General features: G+C 36.9%; 1 protein-coding gene across 1 annotated transcript in view; it reads left to right on the top strand.

The window, feature by feature from the left end:
• Positions 1-9,665, top strand: part of PPA2 (pyrophosphatase (inorganic) 2) — a 148,252-nt gene that overhangs the window by 32,980 nt on the left and 105,607 nt on the right. The window contains exons 4-5 of the mRNA XM_006874556.1: positions 625-678; positions 3,279-3,398. Of these exons, the coding sequence (XP_006874618.1) occupies positions 625-678; positions 3,279-3,398 (174 nt within the window). The remainder of the gene's footprint in view (positions 1-624; positions 679-3,278; positions 3,399-9,665) is intronic.

Here is a 9,665-nt window from a genome sequence, read left to right on the forward strand (position 1 = left end):
TTCACTGATGATATGGAGCTTTTCCATCTTCTCTTTCCACAGATGTAGTCTATTTGATTTCTATGTGTTCCATCTGGCGAGGTCCATGTGTATGGATTACTATTATCGTACAATTAAAAGGAAAAGTCAAAATAATTGTTTTTGTATTTTCATTTAAATTATATATAATTGTTCTTCATAATAACCCATTTGGAGAGTATGGCAAAGATGATTATACTCATTTTATAGATTGGAATAGTAAAGATGGAATGTTTGTATTGTGGATGTAGTCTCTCACTCCTAATTTAGTTAAAAAACAAATTTCCTGACTGTTCTAGTTCTACTGTTATAGTTGTTACTGTAAAGTGCCATCAAGTTGGTTCCGACCCGTAGTGACCCTGTATAAGTAGTGCTATGGATTTCTACATATATATTAACTTCTAACAATGTGAAGTAGTGGTCAAAGGACCCAAGGGCTTCAGTTCTGTGTTTTAGATGACTTCTACTTTTATATTTAGAGGAAATTTAAGATATAGGCAGAAATATGATATAGATGATAACTTTTTTTTGGGGGGGGGTGGAGCCTTGTAAGAAGAAAAAGTAAAGGATAAGCATACATTTCTTTCTTTCTTTTTTTAACAGCAGAATTTGTTTAATATGGTTGTAGAAGTGCCTCGATGGACAAATGCTAAAATGGAGGTATGCAACTAAATATATCCTATTAATATCAAATGGGAATTGTAACAATAATGGCACAGAAATCTTTGTTTCTTTGTTTAAAGTTGTTACAAATTTGGGATGGTTGACAAACATCTTTATAATGTAAATACTTAAAAATGCTGTTTGGGACTTACTTTGATTTTAATTTCAAAAAGAAAAGTATTATTGATTGCTAAGTATATACTTTTAAGTGTTTTTCCATTTGTGCCTCTCTAATTTATTGTACAGGAGTCCTGGTGTGGCGCTGTGGGTTAATGCGCTGGACTACAAAGTCAGTTTGAATCGCAAGGTCAGCAGTTCAAACTCACCAGCTGCTCCTTGGAAACCTTAACAGGGTCACTATGGGTCGAAATCGATTTGACGGCACTTAACAACAACAATTTATCATACACATTTTCATTTAATTTCCCTTGATTCCTCTTTCTTCAAAAAATTTTCAAAGTGAACTTAACAGATTCTAGGATTTACTTAACAAACGTAACTGAAACATATAAAGGGGCTTTGAAAAGTTGGTTGAAAAATTCTAGTTTTCCATCAACTTTTTGAAGCCTTTTCATATTTATCTGGGACTAGTGGTAGTTTTAGTTTTAAGGACTTAATTTATAAGGACTTCTTTCTTTGGATTTTATCCTGCCAGAAATAAAAAGTCTTTTTTGGCCAAATTCGGACTTATTACCCCTATCTAAGAGCCTCTGCTGCTCCCCTGATGACTTTGTTTTGATTTGTTTACTTGGTTGGGTTTTTGTTGTTGTTTTAATCTTTCTAATGACTTTAAAATTGTCAACACTTCCCTATCAAACCTTCCCTCACTTCCATCTTCTGTTAGGTAAGATTTCTTCACATTTCTGAGTGAAATTTAATTTGTGGAGCTTAGTTTTTTTACTTATTTAACCTGTCTCCTACTTTGGGTGTGAGGGTAAGTATTATTTCAATTGTTAAAGTTTGGGATTGTTATGTAGGTATGTATTTTTCATAATTTCTATTTGAAGCATTGTCAATAATTTCAGCAGTTCCTGGTTATATTTTTTGTTAATGATTTATTAAGAAAAAGAAAAGATATTTTGCCTTTTGGTGTAGTGTCAACGATAATATTTCATTATTTTGCTAGCAGTCTTTTTCGTTAAGTATGGTGGTGGTGTTTCGTTAAGTATGGTTAAGTAAGTTATGTGCCGTGGAGTTGGTTCTGACTCATAGCGACCCAGTATAGGGTTTCCAAGGCTGTAAATCTTTACAGGAGCAGAAAGCCTCATCTTTCTCCCGTGAAACAGCTGGTAGTTTCGAACTGCTGACCTTAAGGTTTATAGCTTGATTCGTAACCACTACGCTACCAGAGCTCCTTAGTTAAGTGTAGGATCCAAGATTCTATGAGATTCTGCCTCATTTAAGTAGTATTTCTTCATTCGAGTATTACTTCAGTTATATTTTTGTTTACTTTAGAATATTTTTTCCTCTTTGATATATATATATATATCGTTAAGTGCCGTCGAGTTGGTTCCAACTAATAGCAGTTCTGTATAGAGTTTATGAGAAGTATCTGGTGGGTTTGAACTGCCAACCTTGTGGTTCACAGTCTAGTACTGATCCCCAGGGTTGGTTTGAACTCTATGCAGAGTTGCTATGAATTGTAACTGACTCAGTGGTACTTTATATATTACGTATATATATATAGAGAGAGAGAGAAAGAGAGAGAGAGAAAGTGTATGAGTGTGTGTGTGTGTGTGTGTCCTGGTATTGTGCTGCAACATAATTGTACCGCAAGGTCAGTTTGAACTGCAGCGTCAGCTGTTCAAACCCACTAGAAATCCTATATAGGGTCACTGTGAGTCAGAACTGACTCGATGGCACTTAACAACATACATGTTGTTGTTGTTATTGTTATTAAGTGTTGTCAAGTCAGTTCCTAACCATCGTGATCCCGTATAGGATTTCCGAGGAGCAGCTGGTGAACTTGAACCGCTTACCTTGTGGTTCAAACGGATCTTGCTGTCCAGTGCATTAACCCACAGTGCCACACCTATATATATATACATACACTACGCTAGTTTTGAAGTAAAATCTCTTGATGATCGTCTGTGAGTTAACTTTACTATCCTAAATTTTATGAAAAAAACCCCGAGATTAGTAACAAAAAGCAAGTTGATTAATATTAATCCTCTTGCCATTCCACTCATTTTATTATTTGTATTAGAAATAATGAGCTGCCTAAATATGTAATCTGGAGCCCTGGTATAGTGCTGTGGGATAATGCACTGGACCGCAAGGTCGATTTGAACCGCAAGGTCGGCAGTTCAAATTCACTAGCCACTCCTCAGAAACCTTATACAGGGTTGGTATGAATGGGAACTTCAACAACAACAAATGTGTAATCTGATGTTTCCTTTCCAGATAGATTTTCTTATACAGATTGCATAAATTACTAATAAAAGCTGCCTTAATTTATTTTAATGTACTTTTGATCAATAAATTGGGATAGGAATTTTTTATCTGAAACTAGCAGATTTTAACAACACTGTTTGGCTATAGAATTAATTATTTCTCATTCGTCCCCCTCCTCCTTTCGCCCACTATGATCTGCATAGATTGCCACCAAGGAGCCATTGAATCCCATTAAACAAGACGTAAAGGATGGCAAGCTGCGCTATGTGGCCAATATCTTCCCTCACAAGGGTTATATATGGAACTATGGTGCCCTCCCTCAGGTAACATTCTGGTTATAATGGTGAGACTTTTCTGTCTTCTGAGTAAATTGCCTTGTAAATCCTAAACACTGTATGAATTTAAATCAGTTCTAAAAAAAGTGCCAGTTTGAGAGATTTGTAATTTTAAATTTTTTAGTGTGGGGTTTTATTGTTTATCAGTAAATTTTGTTTCAAGCCATACATGTATCCATACTTGATTTTTGGAGTTAGGTTGTTCATATAGAACTCTCACATGTGGCATTTTGACTGTTACACACACACACACACACACACATCATTCTTGGCTATTTAGTGTCATGAGAAATGGTCAGAAAAGCTTTATCTGCATTTACTCCTTTGAAGATGATAAGTTAGGTATTTATGCAAAATATACATATTTTAGCATGAATTTTATTTTTTTGACTCTAACATGGGTTTTTTTCAATTTTTAACTTTTTTTCCCCAGAAAAAACTCATTACACAGTGATTCAAACAACTTTTCCTATATTATTTACTGTTTAGAGTTCAATTTTTAAGTGGAAAGAAGGAAAACAAGTACTAAATAATGGTAAAGCAGAATTTTTGTCAGAGAATGACACTTGCTTTGCTTACTTTCTCACCCTATTTTAGTATTTTTTCATGTTCCCTCATTCCTGAGAAGTGGCTACTCCTTGCGGATCATTTGAACGAGTAAACTCAGAACATACAAACCCCAGATCTCAGTGTTCGGCACAGAAAGCTCCTCCTTAATTTTTAGAGAATCCATTAGCATAACCTTCTATATGAAAAATTTATCTTTGTTTTTAATGTTTTATATGGAATTCAGTATTCTGTTGGGGAACTATCTGAGAAAAGATGGTCTTTCTTTAGCTAGAAAGACCAACTGCCCATGTAAAATAAACATTCACAGAAAAAGAAAAGAGGAAGAAATAGTCTGTCTTTGGTGCAGGTAGACCACCCATAGGCATACATTCTTGGCTAAAATGGACACTTCTAAACGAATTGGTCTGCTAACTTCAGGGTCAGCAGTTTGAAACTACCAGCTGTTCCACGGGAGAAAGATGAAGCTTTCTGCTCCCCTAAAGATTTACAGCCTCAGAAACCCTGTACAGGGTCGGTATGATTCGGAACTGACTCCACGGTACATAACAACAACAACAAACTGATATGTTAAGAATAACAACAACAAAAAACACCCAGGTTTCCTGGCTCTCCCAGGTACCCAAGTAGACATTCTGTTTGACCTAAGAGTAAAATGGTAAAGGAGGTTCTGAAGGCTTATTTAGTGGGCTCTGTTTTATGAGACAGGAATATATGGATGTGGGGAAGGCATAAGAAGTCATTGAATTAGAGTAGATGCATCAGATAGATGCAGTACAGCAGATAGGATGTTGTAAACTAAAGTTTATTTCATTAAACATTTATTAAGGATTTCTGTGTGGGTGTAGGTAATGTGCAAGGTGTTGGCTATATAAAGACAAATGAGACATAGATACAAGATCCAAACAAGATAATAAATGACTAATTGTGTGGGCTTTGAAGCCAGATTTCTACTTATTGTAATGAGCAATGTGACCTTGGTCAAGCTATGCCTTTCTTTGTCTCATTTTCTTCAGTTATAAATTAGAATGAAGTATTTACTGCATATGGTACTGCGTCTGGTTGATGTTAAATAAGTTACTGCATGTACATACTTAGAAGAGTGCCTAACGTTGTTAGGTACCCTAGAGTTGTTAGGTACCCTATGCACAACAGAACAAAACACTGCCTGATTGTTATTGTTAAGTACCGTCCTCACAATTGTTATGTTTGAGTACATTCTTGCTACCTACTCCTTGAGAGTCTTTCGTTTTTTCAACGACCCTCTACTTTACCAAGCATGATGTCCTTTTCCAGGACTAATCCTCCTGCCATCATCACATCCATAGAGCACTCTTCCAGAACAGATTTGTTTGTTCTTTTGGCAGTCCATCATACTTTGCAGTATTCTTCCACCAACACTATGATCCAAACGCATTGATTCTTCTCCATTCTTCCTTATTCATTGTATACCTTTCATGTGCATATGAGGCAATTGAAAATACCATGGCTTGGGTCAGGCATACCTTAGTCTTCAAAGTGATGTCTTTGCTTTCAAACACTTTTAAAAGATCTTTTGTAACAGATTTACCAGTACAGTAGTCCTTTCATTTTTTGACTGCAGCTTCCATGAGCATTGATTGTGGATCCAAGTAAAATGAATTCCATGATGTCAATATTTTTTTTGCTTATCATGGTGCTTATTGGTCCAGTGGTGAGGATATTTATTTTCTTTACATGGAGATGCAGTCCATACAGAAGGCTGTAGTCTTTCATCTTCATCAGTGCTTCAAGTCCTCTTTGTAGCCAAGAAGCGAGGTTGTGTCATCTACATGTAGCAGATTATTAATGAGGCCTGCTCCGATCTTAATGCAGTGTTATTCATATAATCAAGAATCTTGGATTATTTGCTCAGCATGCATACAGATTGAATAAGTATGGTGAGAGGTTACAACCCTGACTCACCCCTTTCCTGATTTTAAACCATTCAGTAGCCCCTTTTGCTTTTCGAATGAATACCTTTGGTCTATGTACGAGTCCTGCATGAGCACGATTAAATGTTCTAGAATTCTCATTTTTTTGAAGTGCTATTCATAGTTTAAGAAGCTCTGGTAGTGTAGTGGTTACAAATCGAGCTGCTAACCGGAAGGTCGACAGTTCGAAACTACCAGCAGTTCCACGGGAGAAAGATGAGGTGTTCTGCTCCCGTAAAGATTTACAGCCTTGGAAACCCTGTGCAGGGTCACAATGAGTAGGAGCCAACTCCACGGTACTTAACAACAACAACATTCATAGTTTGTTATGAGCCACATGGGTGAATGCCTTTGCATAGTCAGTAAAGCACAAGTAAACATCTTTCTGGTATTCTCTGCTTTCAGCCAAGATTCATCTGACATCAGCGGTGATATCTCTCATTCTACATCCTCTTCTGAATCCAGCTTGAGTTTCTGAAAGCTCTCTATCAATGACTGCTGCAGTCATTTAAAATTTATCTTTAAACTGTTACTTGCCTGTGATATTAATAATGTTGTTTGGTGATTTCCACGTTCCATTGGTTCACCTTTCTGTGGAATAAGCACAAATATGGATTTCTTCCAGTCAGTTGGCCTGGTAGCTGTCTTCTAAATTTGTTGACATAGACTAGTGAGTGCTTCCATCACTGAATTAGTTTGTTGAGACATTTCAATTTGTATTCTGTCAATTCCTAGAGCCTTGTTTTTGCTAATATCGTCAGTGCAGCTTGGTCTTTTTTCCTTCAATAACATCGATTCTTGATCTCATGCTATCTCCTGAAATGGTTGAACACTGACCATTTATTTTTGGTACAGTGACTATACTTTCCATCTTCTTCTGATGCTTCCTGCATTGTTCAATATGTTGTCAATAGAATCTTTCTAGATTGCGAATTGAGGGTTGAATGTTTTCTTCAGTTCTTTCAGCTTGAGAAATGCTGAGTGTGCTCGTCCATTGCAACTTTCTAACTCCAAACCTTTGCACATTTACTTATAATACTTTGCCTTATAAAGCTATTCTTTTCAAATTATCTGTTCAGCTCTTCATCATTAACTTTCATGCATGTTAGCTACTTTACATTCACTAGCAAGTTTCACCATCTCTTCTGACATCTACTTTGGTCTTTCCTACTGTCTTTTTAATGACCTTTTGCTTTCTTCATGTATGGTGTGCTTGAATGGTGTGCTTGATGTCATATCATAACTTATCTTACAACAGGCCAGTAGTGTCCAGTGCTTCAGATCTGTTCTTGAGATGATCTGTAAATTAAGGTGTGGCACTGTAGGATAAGCACTAGACTGAAAGGTTATTTTGAAATGCAAAACCAGCAGTTCAAACCCACCAATTGCCCCTTGGAAACCCTGCACAGGGTCACTATGAGTCGGAACTGACTTGATGGCATTTAACAACAACAGCAACTTACTCAAGGTAGAGTCCTGGTGTGGCACTTAAAATAAACACTGCACTGTGAACTGTAAAGTCAGTGGTTCAAACCCACCAGCTGTTCCTTAAAACCCTATAGAGGTTTACTATGAGTTGACAGCACTTAACATCATATTTAAGGTCGCATTTTGGCTCACATGGACTTGTTTTAATTTTCTTCAGCTACAGCCTGAATTTGTATATGAGCAGATGATGATCTGTTTTCCACAGTTGGTCCTGGCTTTGTTTTAGCTGATGATATTGAGCTTCTCCATCATTTTCTTCCCAGAGATGTAGTCAATTTGATCAATTAGATAGATTCCTGTGTATTCCATCTAGGGAGGTCCATATGCATAGTCACAATTGATGTTGTTGGAAAAAAGATATTTGCAATGAATAAGTTGTTAGTCTTGTAAATTTCTACCATATGATCTCCAGCCTCATTTCTATCACCTAGACCATAATTTTCCATGACTGAGCCCTCCTTTTGTTTTCAACTTTGCTCTTCCAATCACTAGCACAATTGTCAGTGCATCTTGATTACATGTTTTATCAATTTTGGGCTGAAGAAGTTGGCTCTGATGGTTGGTGTGTAAATTTGTGTAATAGTTCTTTTAACTCGTCTTCCTTGTGGGCATATAGGTAATATGCTATTACAGATAACATTGTTTTTCAAGACAGATCTCGAAATGTTCTTTTTCATGATGAATGCATTGCCTTTCCTCTTGAATATGTCATTTCTTGCATAGTAAATCCTATGATTGATTCAAAATGACCAGTGCTTCTCCATTTCAGCTCACTAATGCCTAGGATATCTGTCTATGCATTCCATTTTATTTTTGATGATTTCCAATTTTCTGGATTCATGTGTCATATATTTCATGGTCAGATTTTTGGTGGTTGCTTGCAGCTGTTTCTTTTCTGTTTTAGTTTTGTCCCAACAGCAGTGAAGGTTCCAGAAGTTTTGCTCTGTCCACATTATTAAGGTCAATTCTACTTTGAGAAGGCAGGGCTTCCTCAGTCCTAGTTTGAGTGTCTTTCAAACTGAGGGACTCCTCTTCAGCACTATATCAGATAGTGTTCTGCTGCTTTTCATGAGATCTTCAGTGGCTAATCCCTCAGAAGTGGACCATCTGTTTCTTTTTCCTAGTCTGTGTTTAGTCTGGAAGCCCCACTGAGTCTTGTCAACCATGGGGATCCTGCTGGTACTTCAGACACTGGTGGCTTGGCTTCCATCATCATAGCAGCATGCAAGCCCCCCCAGTATGACAAACTGACAGACATGGGGTTTATTATCTATCAGTACCTCAGGTTGTTGTTAAGTACCATCAAGTCAGTTCTAACTCACAGAGACCCTGTACAGGGTTTCTGAGGAACAGCTGGTGGGTTTGAACCATCAACCTGTGGCACAAACCAACCTTATGGTCGAGTGCTTATCCTACGGCACTACCCATAGTAATACATTAGTTTTATAATACTATTATTATTACTACTTGTAGTATTATTATTACATGGTTTTTTCTCTAAAGGAATTTCTAGTCTCTTGTAATCAGTCAACAACTAAACTAGTAATTTCTTTGTGGCATGATGGGCACTATTAATATATCTTCTGATTCCATTGTTTTATTGGGAACAAAACATAAGTTCTGGTGTGGAGCTGTAGGATAAGCATACCACCATAAGATCAGTTTGAACTGTTAAGATCTATGGTTCAAACTCACCAGCCGCTCCTTGGAAATTCTATATGGCATTGCTATGAGTCGGAACCAATTAGACAGCACTTAACAACCACAACAACATTGATAGGAATGAAAGGAAATTTAAGGTGGAGGTAAAACATTTATAGTTTATCTATTTAAAACCAAGTCAATGTATTGTGCTTCTCCAGATTTTTTTTTTTTTTTGAATTTTCAAGATGTTGTTGTTGTTGTTAAGTGCCATCACTCGAGTCGGTTCCAACTCATAGCGACCCTGTACAAGGTTTCCAAGGAGCAGCTGGTGAGCTTGAACTGCTGGCCTGGGATCAAACATACTTTGCAGTCCACTGCATTAGCCCACAGCACCTCAAGTATTAATCTGTTAGGTGCAATTAGTTCCTCTATTAATTACAGCAAAATTAACTGTAGGAGTCTCCTACTTTTGTTTCCCTGCATTTACCATAGTCTACATGCCAGGATTCAGAGTCTCCTCTGACATCCATTTTGACCTTTTCCTTCTTTCTTGTCTTCTTAATGACTTTTTGCTCTCTTCATGTATGATGTTCTTGATGTCATC

Source organism: Chrysochloris asiatica, unplaced genomic scaffold, assembly GCF_000296735.1.
Source record: "Chrysochloris asiatica unplaced genomic scaffold, ChrAsi1.0 scaffold00285, whole genome shotgun sequence".
Lineage (NCBI taxonomy): Eukaryota > Metazoa > Chordata > Mammalia > Afrosoricida > Chrysochloridae > Chrysochloris > Chrysochloris asiatica.